Source organism: Chroicocephalus ridibundus, chromosome 9 (assembly GCF_963924245.1).
Source record: "Chroicocephalus ridibundus chromosome 9, bChrRid1.1, whole genome shotgun sequence".
NCBI lineage: Eukaryota > Metazoa > Chordata > Aves > Charadriiformes > Laridae > Chroicocephalus > Chroicocephalus ridibundus.
This window is the reverse complement of record NC_086292.1, coordinates 9,395,338-9,414,250: the sequence shown is the minus strand read 5'-3', so window position 1 is coordinate 9,414,250 and position 18,913 is coordinate 9,395,338. Positions and strand designations below refer to the sequence as shown.

At 38.7% G+C, this 18,913-nt stretch overlaps 2 protein-coding genes across 7 annotated transcripts in view; both read right to left on the bottom strand.

Moving 5' to 3' along the window:
- MTMR1 (myotubularin related protein 1) overlaps positions 1-6,767 on the bottom strand; it is a 41,391-nt gene extending 34,624 nt beyond the window's left edge. For 2 of the 4 annotated variants that reach the window (XM_063345849.1, XM_063345851.1), the window contains exons 1-3: positions 6,488-6,767; positions 3,599-3,704; positions 853-876 (exon numbers count right to left, since the gene is read on the bottom strand). In XM_063345849.1, the coding sequence (XP_063201919.1) occupies positions 853-876; positions 3,599-3,704; positions 6,488-6,618 (261 nt within the window). In that variant the 5' untranslated portion in view covers positions 6,619-6,767. The remainder of the gene's footprint in view (positions 1-852; positions 877-3,598; positions 3,705-6,487) is intronic. The other 2 variants (XM_063345850.1, XM_063345852.1) reach the window with 1 other exon arrangement.
- A 162-nt stretch (positions 6,768-6,929) lies between these two features.
- The window catches only part of MTM1 (myotubularin 1), a 46,327-nt gene continuing 34,343 nt past the window's right edge, over positions 6,930-18,913 (bottom strand). For 2 of the 3 annotated variants that reach the window (XM_063345854.1, XM_063345853.1), the window contains 6 exons: positions 18,616-18,801; positions 17,387-17,593; positions 13,940-14,032; positions 12,969-13,082; positions 12,485-12,661; positions 6,930-10,153 (listed from right to left, as the gene is read on the bottom strand). In XM_063345854.1, the coding sequence (XP_063201924.1) occupies positions 9,986-10,153; positions 12,485-12,661; positions 12,969-13,082; positions 13,940-14,032; positions 17,387-17,593; positions 18,616-18,801 (945 nt within the window). In that variant the 3' untranslated portion in view covers positions 6,930-9,985. The remainder of the gene's footprint in view (positions 10,154-12,484; positions 12,662-12,968; positions 13,083-13,939; positions 14,033-17,386; positions 17,594-18,615; positions 18,802-18,913) is intronic. The other variant, XM_063345856.1, reaches the window with a different exon arrangement.

Genomic DNA, 18,913 nt, shown 5'->3' with positions numbered 1-18,913 from the left:
CAAGAGCTATCTATTTAAAAAAAAAAAAGATCAACTTGTGGATTTTTATGATTGGACTAAACACATCATTTCTAAATATGTAAACAACGGATGAGATAAAGAAGTCATTCAGACTTCATCTCTTGGTTTGAGACTGAACAAGAGGTCTTTGTTTGAATAAAAGCGTTAGACACATTTCATGAACAATGTCAGAACACTATCCAGATCATTTCTCACTCCATAAATGTTACTAAGAGAGAGGGACAAGAAAACAAGGCATGCCCTTTTTATATCTCCAACGAACAATGGGCAAGACCTAGTCTCAAAATTATCATTAAAAAGATGCAGGTCATTGCACCAGTGTCTAACTTCAAACCTAACTTTCAATCCTACTACGGGGTGGTAACAATTAAGATAAAACATATACAAAGGCAAGCATGAATTGGTACCTTATTTAAATAAGATAGACAAAGACATAACGCTTTTACCACTAATGTTCCTTAGCACAGACAATGTAACACATTAGAGCTGCTAATACAGTAGTCTGTAGTCCGAAGCATGTAAGCCTCAGTTGCAAGCATCCATTTTGTCAAAATTAATGTAATAAAACTGAAGTTAGTATTGCACATTCATAACATAATTTAAAAATACTGCTCTCTTACACATTGACTTTTATTGCTCACGAAAACATTGTAATGTATATAAAGCATTTCTATGGCAAAGAAGCTGTTGCACTGCATAGCAAAATGGTCTGACTGGTTCATAAAAACCATTAATGAAGTAAAGAAGAACGCTTGACACACCAAGATCTCACACAGCACAAAAGACAAACAGGTAGGAGGCCGTTTTACTGCTAGCCAAAGGTAATCTTACCCGTATAACAGGCCTCCTGTACACCTGTTAGTTAAAATATAAAACGTTATCCAACGGAACACAGAGATTTGATTTCTTAAAGATATGATATCTTACTTCATCAGACTTTCATAAAAACTCTACTTCCAAACATTTTAATTATAGCTGGATTTTGAAAGAAGAAAACAACACTATGCAGATCTAGTAGCTCGCATTTGCAGAACTGTTTTTGGTCTAAAAACAATCTAGCCACTTCATTTTAGTGATGAAACGAATGCCAAGCTCTTTTGAAACATTCATTCCTAATCACCCTTTTATCCAGTTACAATGTGCCATTGTGAAAAGAGAAGAAAGAGCCCGGTAATCCTTCTAGGTGGAAGACAATAAGCCTGCAATAACAGCCATGAAGTATAACCACCATATCTTTTAGATTCAAATGGCAAAACAAGGATAGTGACAACTCTTTTCAATTTATTTCTCAAGGTGTCTATATTCAGCTACTATAATCTAAGCAATTTTCATTTATATGAACCCCTCATTCAAGAATGCTCTCCCGGCAGAGAGTATGTCAGAGAAGACAGGCGCAGCAGAGGTCAAACTCAGAGAGAGTTCGTGAGATGACGTTGCTGCGGGGTTTAGCAAGCAAGAGCTTGCTCAGTGCTCTCCAGTTCTGATGATTTCATTTGCAGCCCCTTTGCTTCCCTTTGATTCCCCCCTCCCCTAAATTACATTCTGGCAAGGTAAATTACACAGAGTAACATGAGTAACACCATTGGATACAAGAATTGATATATCTACCTGTTTTTGCAAACATATTGATTGAAATATTTAAAAAAGGATGAAAGAAAGAATAAAGCAGTGAGTTCCTGGTAAATCCAGCATAAAGCAACAGATCTGCCTCATCAATTCCAGAAGCAAACACACGCATCTGGCCCTGCCTGAAGTTTCCGAGTTGTTGTAAGATAGTCTCTAAATGCAGCAATTCGAGGTAATCAAAGGTAACGAAGATCCAGAAAACTGATCAGCGTGCATCGAAAGGGAAAGTTGTCTCAAAGGGAAACGGAGTTATAAATGGGCACTATCTTTTTTGCATGTGAATGCCACAGTAATACCAAATACACCCAGCCTGTTAGTGGTACTGACTAAGCAACTAATCGTACCACTGAACTCCTGCAGAAGCTAAGTGCAAAGGAAACCCTCTCCTAAAGCACAGACACCACTTCACAAGATACTGGTCCTGAACGTCACTAAAGATATTCTAGGATAAAAAATATTCTAGGATACACAAATATGGTATTTCAAATCACAGCAATGCAATGATGCCAAACACAATTTATACACAAAAATTCTGAGTACCACCAGGCTTAAATTTTTTTCTTTCATTTCTAAGAAATGGAGAATGAAGTAGAATTTTAATTAGGCTTTAAAAGACTTATTCCTGCTAAATAACATCCAAGACGAGTTTGGTATAGACAAGGAGGTTATTTAGCATTAAAAAATGCTCTTTCTTCCAGAGGAATGTGTTCCAACTCAGAGATAAACTGAAAACCAAGCTTACACACTTGGATTTTACTAAAATGAAGTCCTTGACCTACAGGGCAAATACAACATCGACAGCTGTAATGCAAGGTTTCCCACAATGTTTTATCAAAGATGTTAGCCTTGACCTGAAGTAAGCATTTGCAATTCAGCTGCCATAGCACGGAAGAGCTACACTTCTTTATAAGCTGCTGACTGTGCCAATAGTGTGAAACTCTGTGAGGTGATTTTTTAAGTAGACTACGGTCAAAAATATTTTGTGTATTTATCTTCAGGCTTGGGCTGAACCTGACCTGCTGTCACAGATTTAAAATAAGCTGTTTCTGGACAACAAACCTTTTAAACACAAAGCATATTAGAAAATAATTTAAAATCTAGTTTAAAAAAAAAAACCCAAACAAAAAAGATAAAATCTTCATTTGGCCGTACTGCATGAAGACCTTGAAACTGTTTCAAATCTAGGAAGAAAAATGGATCTGGATAGCAGCAGCCTGGGTTTCTTAAAGGGACTTGAAGCACAGGTGACTTTTGTCAATATGTAAGAGAAGGAAAACTGCATACGCTCCACTCCTGACAGTTCAGTTGGCTGGCTGCACGCAGGAAACAACAAATGAGCATGGAAGAATAGGGGTAAAAAAGCGTAATGGAACCCATCAGGTAAACCATACTGTGCAGTCACTACCTTAGTGACAAAAATGTTGCTGGGAGGGAATGAAAAAGGTGATTTTTTTGTTTGTTTGTTTGATGTTAAATTCTCTGTCTCTGGTGAAACCCCAGGAAAAATGATAGTCATTTATGTTCTTTGCATGGTAACAAAGACATGTGCATTTATTTTTTTGTGAAATCTGGAGAGCTCAATTCTGTACTCTGAATGACACACACTAGAAACAATTTCAACCTGTAACTATTCACCTACTTTACCAAAATTTTTTTATGTAGTAATGAAAAGACAACTCACTTTTGGCATTTTATTCAAAACATTGACTTCTAATTTTCCTTTCACCTCTCTCTCAGTCTTTATTCTGTAGACTTCAATGCCACTATTCTAAATACGGAGGAAAACACAAAGCCGATTCAAGAGACTCCTACACATAATGAGATGTTTCTAGTTCTGAAACATTCAGTGATCACTTAAGTACTTACCACCTGACAGTCAAGGTAGTAAGGACTTGCCTGACCATTCCCTCTTTCGTATTAAACAAATCAATGCATTCCTCAAGTCACTTACCCTGTAGTCTCTGGACACACCTTCTGACGGGACAGACCCTGAAATCTGACTAGAAATGGTTGCAGCTATCAGCTGTTTACACCATTCCACGTGGGATCCAGTCGGGCTACAAAAACAGAATATTTCAAATTATTTAGCAGTAATTCAAAATGTATATCGAGAATAGCACAGCAACTGAGCATATCCAGAAAACAAGACCATAAATGATCACTAACGTCACAAAAATTAGCCTGCTTTGTGGGCAGAACGCGACAATGTCACTGATCAAATTAGGGAAAAGAATTTTGCTAGATATTATCAGAGAAGTAGAGCTGTCAGTAGGTTAAAAGTGAGGTTAGGGCCCTAGGAACTTATAAAAATGTTGGTTTCCTTATCCAGTGTGATTTTTTTCATCATTCGCACATTTTTTTCTTAAAGCCATCTATGGAATGAATCTGGTCAAGTTAAAGGAAACTCCTTAAACTTTCCTTAATATTATTTCCTGATTATTCAGTAAATCCTCAAAATTAAATTACTTTATGCTAGTATTTAAAATTTAAACTATGCTAGTATGGTATTCCATATTAATATTAAATGTAGAAAATACATGTTTTCTAAAGGGTAACTTCTAGTTAGCCAGATTTTTTTTTCCTATTCACAAAAAAATCTGAATTCATAGAATAATCTTCAGAAGGGGCCTTCCCATGCCACAGCAAGGAATTCTGCAGCGTGGGGTGTTTCTAAGAACCCTAAATACAAGGCATCTGAACAGCAGAATCACACTAGAGAACACACTTGAGAACAGTCGCCTGAACTAGTGGTGCTTACAAATAACACAGCATTGAGAGTGAGAAGCAGTTACGCAGTGTGTTGCCAGCCTCCTTGAAGTGCACTATGTCTGCTTCGAAACATGCCAGTGTCTGATGAGAAACTGGGAATGCCACAGGGAACCGTTCCCTGAGTGCCACAGCAGCCTCAGCTCATGCCTTAGATAAATGCCATTTCTTCAAACTCTTTACAGATTTAATGCTTGTTCAGAAGTCAAAAACAGAAAGAAAACTGTAATTCATTTTTAGAATTCATTCCTAAACGAGCTTTGGATTCTGTGAGTATCCTGTGACGTTGAAGTGAGTAACTACATACGCATAGCCAGCACCCACCAGGCACACCACAACTTGGACATTAAGGGGGTGGGATAATGACATAAGATGACCAATTACTACTTAACTAGAGGTCTTTTCTTACATTAACTCTGCTAGGATAGGTAGATATAAGGTGAAGACACATGCAACAACTTCATACCTAAAACTAAAGCTCTTTCAGAACTTTTAAGTAGTTTCAGGAGCTTTCTCCCCACCTGCAAAATTCTGCACAGTATGAGATGACAAAATGTTGGTTTGCACTAAAACGCATCTATTATATTCTTGCTTGAATAATGAAGATACTCTCTCAGGTTAGTGCTGAACTCAAGCCCAGATTCACTTAGAGAAACTTTTCACCTAAGTTTTGCAAAAGAGTGCATGAGCGAAAGTCCACAGTAATCCTTTTCTGATCTCCTTTATTTCTCCTTCCCTCATGCGTCTTAATTCCAAGTGTATCTCTTTAGGGTTAGCCTAAGTTTGTTTCCAAATAAGCATATACTTGGTAATTAAGAAAATTATTTATTTTCCTATGGCTTATCTTCACCAGGAATCACTACATCAACAAAGTTAATGCCAGCAGGAAAACGAAAGTGAACGCAGGTCCATCTCCTAGGATCAGTGTCTCAGGCTGTGTTAGTGTACCACAGGATGCTGATCACACCAATGTGACTTATCACCGTCTGCCAAGTGGGACACGTACCAGTACACGTCCTTTCATTCTGCCACCTCTGAGGTCATGCACATTAGAGCAGCCTGGTAAACCGTACTAGCAAATAAATAAGTAATATGACAAACAGACATTACAACTTTTCCAGGGTGGAACAAGATTAAGAGATGAAAGAAAGATGAAAATTACGGCAAGAAAGTACATTAATAAGGAATACAAAGTTGTACATTTGGACATTTGATTCCAGCCTTCACTAGAATGATGTAACACTCCAGCAGGTTGCTCCTAACAGAAAAGAGAGAGGATATGGAGACTGGAACCTGGCACTGATTCTTCAGTACAGTCTTTTTTCCTTATTTTTCATCTGGGTGACATTTCAGTCAGTTTCTAATCCTTGTTTAGGGATTTCTAAATTCGGGTGTGAAGTCTGCCTCCAGCTGGAGGCTTCCAAAGGGCGGGATAGCCCTGCCAGCGACTGCTGAACCAGGGGCGGTGAGACCCACACCAGGCTCCTGCGCAGCCAGCCCGGCCCGCTGACACCCGCCAGCCCACGGCCACCCAGGCACGAAGCCACCGCACTCATCCAGAGACATGCTAACAGGCGATGCTGCCTCGGGCAGGGACACCTCTGCGGGTGAAATACACGTTTGCATGAAAAAAATAATCTGGAATAAAGTCTTAAAATCTGAGGACGGTCTGTCACTTGCGCTGGCAATGAGGAGGAGCTCCGCACTGCCCAAAAAAACCCCTGGCCAAAATCCTGCAGGCAGCCTCGGCCTTGATGACGTTAATGACGAAAAACACACAACCGCAAGCAGGAAACTTTGACAAGGGCCGGTTCCTCCCCGCGGGAAATCTGCCGTTACCCCGCGCGGTGGCACGGAGACAAACCCCCAGATTCCACTCACGGGGGCCGCCCGTTCCCAGCCCGCTGTGGGGGCGCGGGGGGGCGGCGGGGAGGCCGCCCCGAGGCCGGGGATGGCGCTCGGCGGAGGCGCGGCCCGAGGGTCGCCCGCCGCCGCCGCCTCCCGGCCCCGCGGGGAGCGCAGGCCGCAGTCCCCCCTCTCCCGCCGCCGCCCCTTCGCCGCCGGCTGCGCTCACCTGTCCAGCGTCTCCGTGCTGGCCTGCCGCGACCCGGCCCCCGCCGCCGCGGCCCCCGCCGCCCGCACGGCTCGCCGGCTCACTCCGCCGCCCTCCACCGCCGGCCCAGCCGCCGCCGCCGCCCGCTCCATGTTTCCGGCCGCCGGCGGGACTGGCTGCCCCGCGGGGACGGCGGACCCCCGCCCCTCCGCGGCGGCCCACCCCCCAGGCCCGGCCCGGCCCTGCCGTCTCAGCCCGGCCCGCTGGGGCCCCGGCGGCGGCCGAGAGCTGTCACCTGGCGGCGGCGCTTACCCACAGGCCTCCGCGCCGCCGGGAGGGCGGGCAGCGGCCCCGCGCGGCGGGGGAAGGCCCGGCCGCCGGGGGCTGGGGGGAGAGGGGCCTGCGGGGCCAGCCCCCTCGGGCCTCAGCAGTCACGGAAACACGCATTAAAACGTCTTCCAGAGGCAAAGGGTTTAAAACCGACATCTTTATTTTTTTTTCCCCTTCACGCACATACACGGCAGGCGATGGAAAGCGCTGCCCCCGCGTCACAGTTACACCCAGCTCCAGAGCGGCCCTGGGGTATCCAACACTGGTAGTTAAGGAGCAGCAAGGAGTACATGAGATTGCAGGTCAGTTATAAAAACCTTTTTTTTTTCTCCTCAAGCATGACACAAAATGCTCACTGCGAGACAAAAAAAACTGCACTCAAGGCAAAGTTTAAAAATACATCAAAAGGAGGTAGTACGCAAATCATTCCTAGGGTATACCCATAACAGTGATGCTGGGGTGGATAAGGCATAAGCAAATAAAGAAGGCATTCAACAAATAAACTTTCTAAATAAGTAACTGAAGCCCAGCACAAAAACTGGGTTATTTTCTGGGGTCAGTGGAAGTAAGAATGCAGAGAGGAAAAAACTAAAACAGCAGTCCAAGATGGATATTTCGTACTGGATATTGGGCATTTACAGCTGTTGATGTTCACATCCCAGCCCTGCTTTTTCCCCCCTCCTGGAGAAGGCGCTCAGGGCCTGGAACTCTCCTTCTCCACCTCAAAGGCCTCCCCAGGTTTGCTGTGGGCAGTGACCAGGGGACGCGTACGTGCGTGCCCTGCACTGCCCAAGGACTACCCAGATCATGCAGTCAAGTGGAAAGGAGGAATGTTTTCTGTTAACATTGACCAGTTTGTAATCCTACTCTTCACAACAACTTTGAAGTAGTATTTTCCAGAAAGTACTGGATGAAAAACCACCCCTGCCTTTGCACAATATTGCCATATTAAAACAGAATTAAAACAAGCATCTTATCTGTTGACTTGAAGAAAATCCAAGCCCACACAGAGCTATGTTGGAGAGCTTCAAAGACTGAAATTTGACTGAACCAGTAATATGAAGAATGGTATATATGTAATGAATTAAGTGCAAAAAGATCCTTTCCATCATATTATACTTTCCCAAATGCAATAGTTTATCATGTAGTGTTTACACAGTAAAAACTATTAGATTTTCTGAACTTCTCCACACTGCTCGGAGATGTCACCAATGCATTCAACTCAAATACAGAAACTTTAAATATTCTAATAAAAATAGCTTTTTTTATAAACCACAAGTAAGTAGAAGGCAAATATACCAGAGTATGCATAGCTTTCAAAGTGTAAAGTATATCATGAGCAATTGAGTATCCTTCTTCATTTATCTAATGCAATGCATCAGAATTTACCTTAACAAGTCGAGATTTTTGGGACAATGTTGTTATTTTGGAAACACATACTCAAGAACATTGGCGGGAGAATGAAATTTAGAGGACAAAAATAAGTCATATAAATCACGTGTATTTAGAACACACATGCTGTATGCTCTAAGCTTCCCTGAAAAAAATAGTGCAATTCAGTGTATATACTGAATTAAATCAAGAGGCGGTATATTTTTATTCCTTTGAAAAAATACTGTTCTAAAAATATTCAGATGTCCTCTAAACTTTGACTTACTTTATGGAACTATAGCTTTAAATTTAGTTTTCATATGCAAAATATTTACACTTTATAAACTTGCAGAATTTCTAATAAACTATATTATATATACTTACACAAAACTTAATTTATATATAATCCTATTATATCTTGCAAATCAAAACTCACCACATGTACAATAATTTACAATGACAAAAGCCTCAAGCATCAAAACATCTCCTTTAAAATAACAATATTAGCTAGAGTCCTCTACAGATTCTGAATTGCAATATTTCCTGGATTGCCTGAATATCATTAAACTTCTGAGAATATGGAAAGTTTTCATTAAATATCAAGTAGCAAGGTTTGTGCTGTCATAAGAAATACTTGCAGCTGTTTAAAAAAATACCTGAAAAGAACCAATTAAAGTTTTACAAGAAGCCTCTGAAACAAAGGCTTGAAACTAGAATTCACTGCAAGGTTCAATGTAAGTGCACACATTATATGCAAATCTTGTATACTAAAGCCCCTTAAATACTTAAGAATAAATTTGCTGAACAAAAGTTAAATTAAACAGTAAGCTATAAACGTACAAGTTTTTAGCAGTATTTGTAACTGAAAAATTTTGCCTACTTTGGTTTAAAAGCTCCTTTAAACAGGCACATTGACTTTTAGAAGACTAACACAAGCGTTGATAACTATGGCTACTGCTGGATATTTAAGCAATGTCTCTGTGGGTCTGTTTTTAATTATATAAACCTTCTTTAGAACCCTTTTATTCTGTATTAATCCAAAGAACCAATATTGCCAACAGTGATCATTTCTAATATACTTTAGTGCTGAAGAGTTAGCCAAAACAGGACTTCTCAGAATCCAGTACAGTTGTCATTTGTTTTTAAAAAAAGAAAAATATCAATTTACAATAAAAAAATAGATTTTTGTTTTGTTTTGTTTTTATATCTACTGAGCTATTTGAACTTTTTAATTAGAAGCATATCGGTGAAATCCCTTCCATAGTTTTGTTTATTTTGAAAAAGCAAAATTTGGAAATCTCAGGTAACCAGAAAATTTCAATGATTCTCTCTGAAATCTTACAATAGAATTTATTTTTTGTCTCATGAACTCCATAAATGTATTCCTAACAGGAATACACACATACCTAATTTTACACAATGTGAATATTCCTATTACCATTAATGTGTTTATTCACGACATGTAAGACTGAGCATGAATTTCCGTACAGGAACATGACCTACAGTGTAATAAATTAAAGCGCTCTGATTAAAACAATAAATCAATTTCATTTCAATTGTACCAGACTTTCAAAAATAACCCTTAAAGCCCTCCATAACAAGAAGTTGATTAATAATGTTCCCAGTCCACAGGTTCTGAAAGGCACATAATTGAAGAATTGGTTTTGTTTGTTTTGAAGTCCTCCTCAAATGAAGACAGTCTAAATTAATTTGTGTTAGGATAGTCTAATGTAAGGCATTAAAATATTCCTCTTTATGCTATAGATCTATGTTAAGCACCACTTGCTATTACAGTATAGAATGAAGCCAATGTGTTCTTCAAAAATGTGTTTGTACTTGGGACATCATTTGTGAGGGAGATGCTGATGAGGCTGATGAATTGGATATCTTAGAATTATTTGTGATCTGTAGTTCTTCAAGTCTCCTCATATAATCATCACGTAACGCAAGGAGCTCCATGTAACGCTGCTCCACTGGATTTGGCTGCTAGAAAGAGATCTATGTTAGTCTTATCGCTTTAGTCCAACTACTTCTACACAGTTAGGCTGCTGTAGTATTTGCATTTTCCTGGCATCACTCAGTATTCGTAGTTTCCAACATACGTTAACAAGTTGTAGCTAAACAGAAATATTTATTTCTATAATGCAAGAGCCCTCTGCCTTCCAGTTGTTCTCATCCAAAGAAAATCTTTACACAAAACAGTTCTTCCTACCTCAATAAAATCAGACAGCACTTCCTGGAGCATATGGATTTTATTTTCTTATTACCTAATATTGTGTGGAAGATAGATGTGAACACCTTGTCCGAAGCTTTTCTCTTCCTGACTTATTAAAAGGTTTTAGATTCCAGGTGAGATGTCTCATCATCTTCCCTAAAAACAGTGTTTAGCCAGACTGACGATTTCAACTACACCAATCAGGTTAAGATGAAATCCATGTCTTCACATTAAATAACTTCCCTTACTGATGAAATTTACTTCAGTTTTTAATAGTAAATTTGCAACTTTGTGTAACTAAACAAACGAAATTAAATGCAAAACTTTATTGGTGAATTCTGTAAGTTAACCTGAATGTGTTTAAAATCAACTGCCCCAGCTTTTAGGAGATTACTCACAGAAACAGCATTTTAACTGTTTCCATTTTAAGCTTAGTGGCCTTTTTCAAATAGAGTAATGAAACAAATGGAAAAGAAACATTACAAATGTCCAAAGCAGATACAAAGCCTAAGGTTACCTTCAGCTGTATATACCTGTTGAGAAGTTGCTGCTGTTTCACAGTTAACTACCTGTAGTTGAAAGCTATTAGCAGTACAGTGTCAGGAGCAAAACCAGCACTCTTAGGTGCACCACTCACTATGCACCCCAGATGAGGGTGGCGATGAATGTTGAGGCAGCTGTGGAGGCTGGATCAATGACTGAATGTAGTTACTAAGGTGATCAGAGATGTAGGGCTAATGATGTGGCTAGTGACAGACCAGACCAGGCTTTTAAGTAATGTCACTAAGAAAGGTCATCGGAAAGCTGGTTTGGGCCACATGTCCACTAGTCAGTCGCTTAAGTCAAGATGAAGTATAAATTCCATGTGCAGCAAAAAAATTTGTTGCATTTTTTTATATAAAAATGGTGAAAATGAAGGACGAGTAGCAGCAGTATAGAAGATTATCACATAGGTTTGCATTTCTAATAAGAAACTCCTGCCAAAAACCTTTTCTGAATAATGGCAAAGCGCATTTTTAAGTAGATTTACAGCTAATTTGCATGCCCTATAATCCTTCACTTTCTAAAATAAATCTTTGGATTCAGCTTTTGCAAAATGCCCTCATCTTTCACAGCAAGCAACAAAAGCTTTAAAACTAGAACTTCAAATTAAAACTGGCAACGTACTTGTATGAAAATATAGCAAACTGTCTGGCTTTCTTGCAGCCTCTAAAGCGTTGTAAATAAAACAGGAGATCAGCTGTGGAAAAGGAAGGGCATTGCTTGAAAGCTCCTGTTTCGTTCCACGGGCTGGATTGTGAAGACTGTTTCTGTCAAAAAAATCACTCCTCTAGCTTCTACTCAAAACTCCACAACTTGTTAAGAAGGACAAATAAATCACTGTACACTATCTTTACTTGCTACATTGCTGAGATTTCTAGAAAGATTGTAACAAACATCCAGTGTCCATATATTAAACATTAAAAGCACAAAACTGAACTATGTGTAATTTGATAAAAAGCTTTTCTGGGCTTCCAGTCTGATCTACTTGTATAATTTTCAATAACAGCTTTCATCAAACGGTTACAGTGTAAACAATGTTGGGTCAAAGTTACATAAAAATAAAATCTTACCACAAGCCATCAACACAGATAGCAGTTTTGAAAGAGAAAGGACCGAATAGGTCATCTTAATTTGTAAAAGACTTCATACACCCTCTCAGAAAAAAGGAGAAAGACTAAGCACATGTAGCTAAGCGTGTTTGTGATGCTAATGCCCTAACTCTTTAGGGATCCCTAAGCCCTATTTCTAAGCATTGCCATTCATCCTTTAGTAGCATCAAATGCCCTTAAAAAATGCTCCCCCAGCCCAGTCCCCAAAAAAAGGGGCTAGAAAGAGCTTGGGGATGACTTGATACTCAGCAGTGAAATAAGCCCAGCGTTCTGAGAAGAGGTGAGTGAGAAAAAACCTGAATAATCATTCTCACCTTTTTTCTCCATCTTTACAAATATAATATTAAAAACCTTAACAGACTACAGACACTATTCTACAAGTCAGTTAGGACACAAAATTCTACTGCCAAAGTCTAAAAGCATTTTGTACATTATAGAGAATTTACTTACTTGTTGCCGAATTCTTGGGTTCCACCTGATGTAGTAATTGACCCAGAGCTCTAAGTGGCGCATACTGGCTACCGGATAGAGTGCTCGATTTAGCTCTTTAGTATAAAAAGGATTGGTGTATTTAGATTTTTCACTGTTTACCAAAGACCATAATGATAATGTCTTCTCAGTCACTTTCTAAAATGAAATTGAAATAAGATCAGTAAATATCTGCACAAAATCAGGAAATCCAGCACGGAAGCCATGGTTACATACACTTCTGATTTACTTTGAAGCACAATAAGTTACTGTACTAGAAATATTCCAAAACCAGTGCCTGGCAAGCATCTTAGTGACTGCACAGCCTTTAAGCTATCAAAACCAAGGAATTTACCATGCAACTATTCTACAACAAGAATAAAACCAATTCAAAAACATTGTCATACAATGTAATCATCAAGAGTCAAGACAGCAATATGATTAAATGATCAGCAGTTTGACTAACCTCTTTTTCTCTAAGAGACTCACTGTTGTATAAGAAAGTACCAAACCGGCAACTGTACAGGTGATCCAGGATTGTAATCAAGAACTGCTCATTGAATTCAAAGGCTGTAGGAAACTAACAACAGAAAAGACACGTTTGTTCTTTACATCATAAAAGCAGGGAGAGATGCACACGTCTAGGTTAAGAGGCTAAAGGGCTAAAGGCAGCATTTAGAAGTCTGAGTACATCTACAAATAATTTTTAAGATAATTTCATATACGGCAGTGTTCAGATGACACGAGGTGTTCAATTGTCTCAAACTAGTCATGAAAAGAACTCTCAAAATTTTCTGTCTTTAATTTCTAAAAAGAAGAATAAAATACAGAATAGTTACAGCTACATTTTTACTAGCAAGACAGATTAAGATATCCATAGTGCACTCTTTATAGTGCAGCGCCATACAAGAATATAAGGGTTTAGCTCCTGATCATTGACCCTAAACAGGCTAAGTTAGCTGCTTTCTTTCATTACTTTTTGAAAACACAATGCTTAAACCACAGCACTCAACATCTCCCAAGCTTCCTTTTCAAGCTTTGACAAAACAACATTTGTCCCTGTAGTTCAAGGGACAGCTTCACAAAAATGGTGAAATGAAACAACAGACCCTATTAAGCTTTTTGGATGCAATTCCTATAAAAGCATTCTGCAGGGTCGCATCTCTCAATATGTTTCTGTAACACCCATACCCAAGACACACCCGCCTTGCATGCAGAGCCAATGCCATGCTAAACAAGATAACCACAGCCTGCATACCCCGTTTTGAAATAGGGTAGAGAGATGGTATGGTTTAAAAATAGACTCTTTTTGACTACAGTGTCAGAGCAGAGGGATATGCTGTCCTCTTCAAATATATATTTTTTAAAATAAAGATCTAGGTTTTTAATTTAGTAATCTCTTAACAAAGCTGTCATCTGAAAAATGATGTAACATACCTGTTTAGACATCTGCCACACACAATCAATGAACTGGAGAAAGATGGGCGATCTGTCTGCATCAGCATGATTTTTATCACCATGGCCTATTCTCTGAAATGAAGCAATACAGCCTCCTGTTAACCAAAACAGTCTATTTTATGGCCAACAGACATTGTTTCTTGTTTTGCACTAGAATATTAATGCTCCTGTAACAGAGCAACCTGTTCTCATGATTTCAAAATTAGTTATTGCACCAAGGACGAGAGATTCAGATACACAGAAATACTGCAAAAGTGTTCCAAAGATGTCGGAGAAAAATTCCAAAGTGATAACTGACCCTGTTATAAAAACTGGCTAGTTATTTGACAAGCAGAACTGTTAAAGCATCCATTGCTTTGCAAATAATCAAGACATACCTTGAACTATTTTTACATAATAAGTTTGTCAAAAGCCAAGTTACATACTTTGTCTTCTTTTGTAATTTAAGCCACTGGAGCCAATGGAATGACCTAGATCATCAAACTATCCACACAGATTTTCGTCTTTCCCCTCCAGCACTTCAACCTGAAGTTTCACCCTGAGGTAGATGGTGAACAGGAGCAAGCTTAAAGAAGTGTTCATGTTCTTGACAGAAAATTAGTGCATATTTTTAAAATTCGTGTGAGCCAATTATTCTGAGGAGTCCAAAGTAACAATCAAAGGAATTCTCCCCACAGACAAAAAGTAGGTTTGGTAAAAGCTGTTTCCTTCCTTTTCCCATTTGATAGCTGAGAACAGATAAGAGATTTGGGGAAAAGAAAATCTATTAACTTCATAATTCTGCTTGAATATACTTGTGTGGAGGAGACAAAAGAAGAGCATGTATGTTGAACTAAGATATTGTCTATCTGCCTGTAAGATAGCAGGCTCAATGTCTTAAGGATGTGAAAAAATGATAAACCAGTACACTACTCTGTACAATGATCTGCAAGATAGTTTAAAATAACAGAATCGAATGGCAGGAAATAGAGGGACATGAGGGATTGTAGCTGAACTCAGTCAACAGTAGCAAATGACTAGAAAGGCACTATAGGGAAGACACAAATTAGGCTTCTTGCTTTACAGTTTTTATGGTTTACAATACCTGGTATCTATTAACAGAGTCATACAAGTATTCAGTAAGGAGTCAAAGTCCTTCTACTTTCACTATGGTTACCAGTTGTAGGATGTCTGAGTGTCTTCCATCTATAGCTATGTCTCATATTTCTTACATTAGAATGCATTATTAGAACGACATTCCACAGAGTGCGCTATCCAGATGATAAAATAGCTTGTTAAGTTCATTATACATAGAAAAGTTGGGCTAGGGAACTCCTTTTTAACAAGGAAACTTACTACGTGCTTCATTGAACAGAAAATACAGAGAAGAACTATTAAGTAGTCTACTATTTAGTTATTTTTTATTAAAACATCCAAATTGCAGCCCTGGTAATGTGAAAACACGGAGCTTGCTCTAACCCAGACAATGTAAGAAACACCCTACTCTTCTCCAACACCCCACTTGAGGCAAGGCGTAACAACAATAGCTTCAGAGATGAGGTTCAGGAAATGCTAAGTGCACTAAGTGCCTTGTCCCCACTATTAAAACTCACAGTTCTATCAAATAATTACCAAACTAAAACAGAGAAATCAAAATATTTTCTGCTTGGATTATCAGTTTTTATTCTACAGAATATTCCAGAAAAGTACTATCTTCACTATAAGGTAAACAACGCATCAAATCAAAATATACGGTACTCTCAGAAAACAGCAGATGGCTAAAGGAGAATAGCTTTGACCATTTCCAAAGATTATTACTTGAGTGAGCAAGTTGGAAAAATAAAACAGTAATTCAAGCAAGAGCAAGCTGTTTAAAATCACCCTTGTTGCTGCTACATTGTCAGAGATGAGCCAGTGGACTGAGCTAGTCACTTGGAAGGGGTGTAAAAGTCCCACCTCACTCATGGGAGGAAAAACATGATCTGTTGAGAAAGGATAAACTCATTTGACTACTCCAAAATAAATGTTTTGATAAAAAGAATCATAGATGATTCAAATTTATTCATAATGGTGAAGGACATACAGATCTCTCTCTTTAAGCTTTATGTTAAACCATAACATATGTGCTACAAGTCTCCTAGTGACACAATCTAATTTTACCTTTTAAAAATACAAAATAAAATATGAGAATAAAAAGGCAAGTCAGTGTTTTCCTGTGGCTGTACCAAGACAGAATACTTCAAAGGCTTATAAAACACATCACTACCAGAAGACTACAGGTAAGTACACAAAAAACTGGACCACAGCAGGTCTCATCCACAACAATCAAAATGCAAATCTCCTATGCTTCAGAGCACCTTTAGAATATCAGATCAAAGACTGCCACAGCCTACAAGCACACTTAAATGGTGAAGTGATTCATGCTGAGTAGCTATGTGTGAATTTCCAAAAGACCAAGACACTCTTGTAAATGTAAAATGAGCATGAAATACACACATAGGCATATTTTTCCATTTCTTGATTTTTCCAGATTGCCTATTTTCCCAATTTTAGCAATATTAAGTAATATTGTTAGAATATTCCACTAGGGACAAATTGTGCAAACAACTTCTACTGAAGGTGTGGAAGCTTCTTACTGTGAATTACAAGGTTCAGCGTCAACAAGTAACACTGTTGTAAAGCTCCCAACTTACGTTTTATAATTACATATCCCAACACACTCTCCCTGGCAACCTATTCTGCTTCTCCAGGTTCCTCAGACAGATTTCCTGGTTAACTGGTTACCTGCTAAATTTAAGAGAAGTTCCACTAAGACTCTGAAAAGTTTCCTGACACAAACACCCTTGACTTTGCATTATACATGGGTAAGGATATTAAGAACTTGCTATAGACAATTTCTACTCAAACTTCTAAGCACCCAGAAGACAACTGAAGAGAACTAGAGGCAGCATTACCAGTGACAGCCTCTTGAGAGCTATTATGACAAGTTAAGAACATTTGGGAAGAAGAATTCAAAACATCACTTAAAAGATGTTGGCCAGACTCATACATCTGCCTCTCATGACATTCAAAATAGTCCAAAGGTAGGGTGAGGGAGAAGCCTCATGTCCCAACCTTATTTGATCATCTTCTGAGAAGTCTGGGAGGACATTATTGTTCTGCCTTCTCATTTTCTTTGCCCAGTAACCACAGTAACCCTAGCAATTCTGCATTTTTAAAAGGGTTTAAAGGACAAAATATGAGTTCTCGGAGAAAAACAGCAAAAAAATATTAACCAAACAGGTCCAAAACCAAAAGCTCTGCTCAGATTTACCTGGAAACGTTTTAAATCATAATTATTGTCATTGCTTTGGAATTATCAAACCTTGACACATGAGTAGTTTAACATTAAAAGCATTCTAGAATGTTAATGTTGCACAGTCCTTACAATTATCTTCTAATTCTTACCGAAGCAAATTTGTGTCCAAAGCTTATCCACTCTTTTTGCACCAGAACTTCAAAGCCTTCAATTGTCCTGTAGTAGCTGTCTAGCATCAACATGGCCAGCGACGTCAGCTGTGCTGTCCGGTCCCAGCCATCGCTGCAGTGAACCAACACCGAGCTCCTTCCCGAGGATACCTTGTCTGCCACTTGAATAGCTCCTGTCAAGACAAGCTAGCAAAGAGGAACAGGCATCAAACAACACAGAAGATTAGTGTTATCATCCTAACAAATTGATTTCTTTGTATCTACACAGTATCTAAGTTGATACTGTTTCCATTAAAAGACCTAAAGAGCACAGTGTAATTAATTGGAAAATAATTTTCTAGGAGATCAAGTAAATTTCTTGTAGAAAAATAACCAGATTGGTTCCCTAATGCCTTAGTAAGATCTAATTCATCTCACAGCAGATTCTTAAAAAATGGGGCAGAAGACAGTAACCTTGATAAACTGAAGAACATAAGCAGCTTTTTTAAGTAAGGAAAGGATTTACCATAGGAAATACTCTAAAAATTCTGTATTTCATTTGGCTCTTTTCTTTGAAATAAATTATTGAAATATCTCAGTTGTTGGAAAAAGGAACTTGTACCCTTCTATTATGCTTATTTTCCAAATATTAACTTAAAAAGAAATTTTTATTAAGTAGGATTCACTACATAATACTCTAACTACTTTTGCACAGCTGTACTTAAGGCAAAAGGTTCAAAGGTCAACTAGTAAGAACACTGGTGAATTACCAGTTTAACTGTGTTATTTGTGCTACAAGATGAAAATTACAAAAATTTACAAGATTTACAAAACCATAATTCACAAAATAGGAATCACATACATACTGACAACTAAAGTAATTACTTATCTTTCACAATGACAGTGATCTGTAGTCCTGTATTGCTAGAAACCAAAATAAATCAGTTCTCATACACGTAAAGACAATCAGACTAACACTGCATTCCTCTATTAAAGACTGACATTTGACTTGAGGCAGACAAACATTGAATTTCACCTACTGTTACTTAGTAATGATATCTCATAACTACTCTAAGTCTAGTTCGCAAAACGCTCACATCCAGTGATGCTGTTTTTGTAATTCAAGTAGTTCGATGCGTTCTGTATGAGGACTACCGCCAAGTCTAGCAGAGAAAGCAAGTCTGACACAACAGATTTGGACAAACATTATTTCAAACACAAAACATTACCTTTATATGTTCCAACCAATGGGTTGATTCCAGACTCGACAACCAGTGTGATTCTTCCACATTAGGATAAACAATGTCCTTCAACTTCTTCAAAGATTCCCGCATGACATGAATATTATGAATGTCCAAGAAGAAAAGTTCTGCGTTGGGATACGCATCTTCACCTTCATATCCTCCCCCAGTTGCCTACAAACAAGAGATCTAAAATTAACTTCATTTAATAAATTAATTACTTTAGATTAACACTTAAAGGCTGTTTGTACTGTTGGGCCTGAGACCTTCGAATAGGATTGAACTA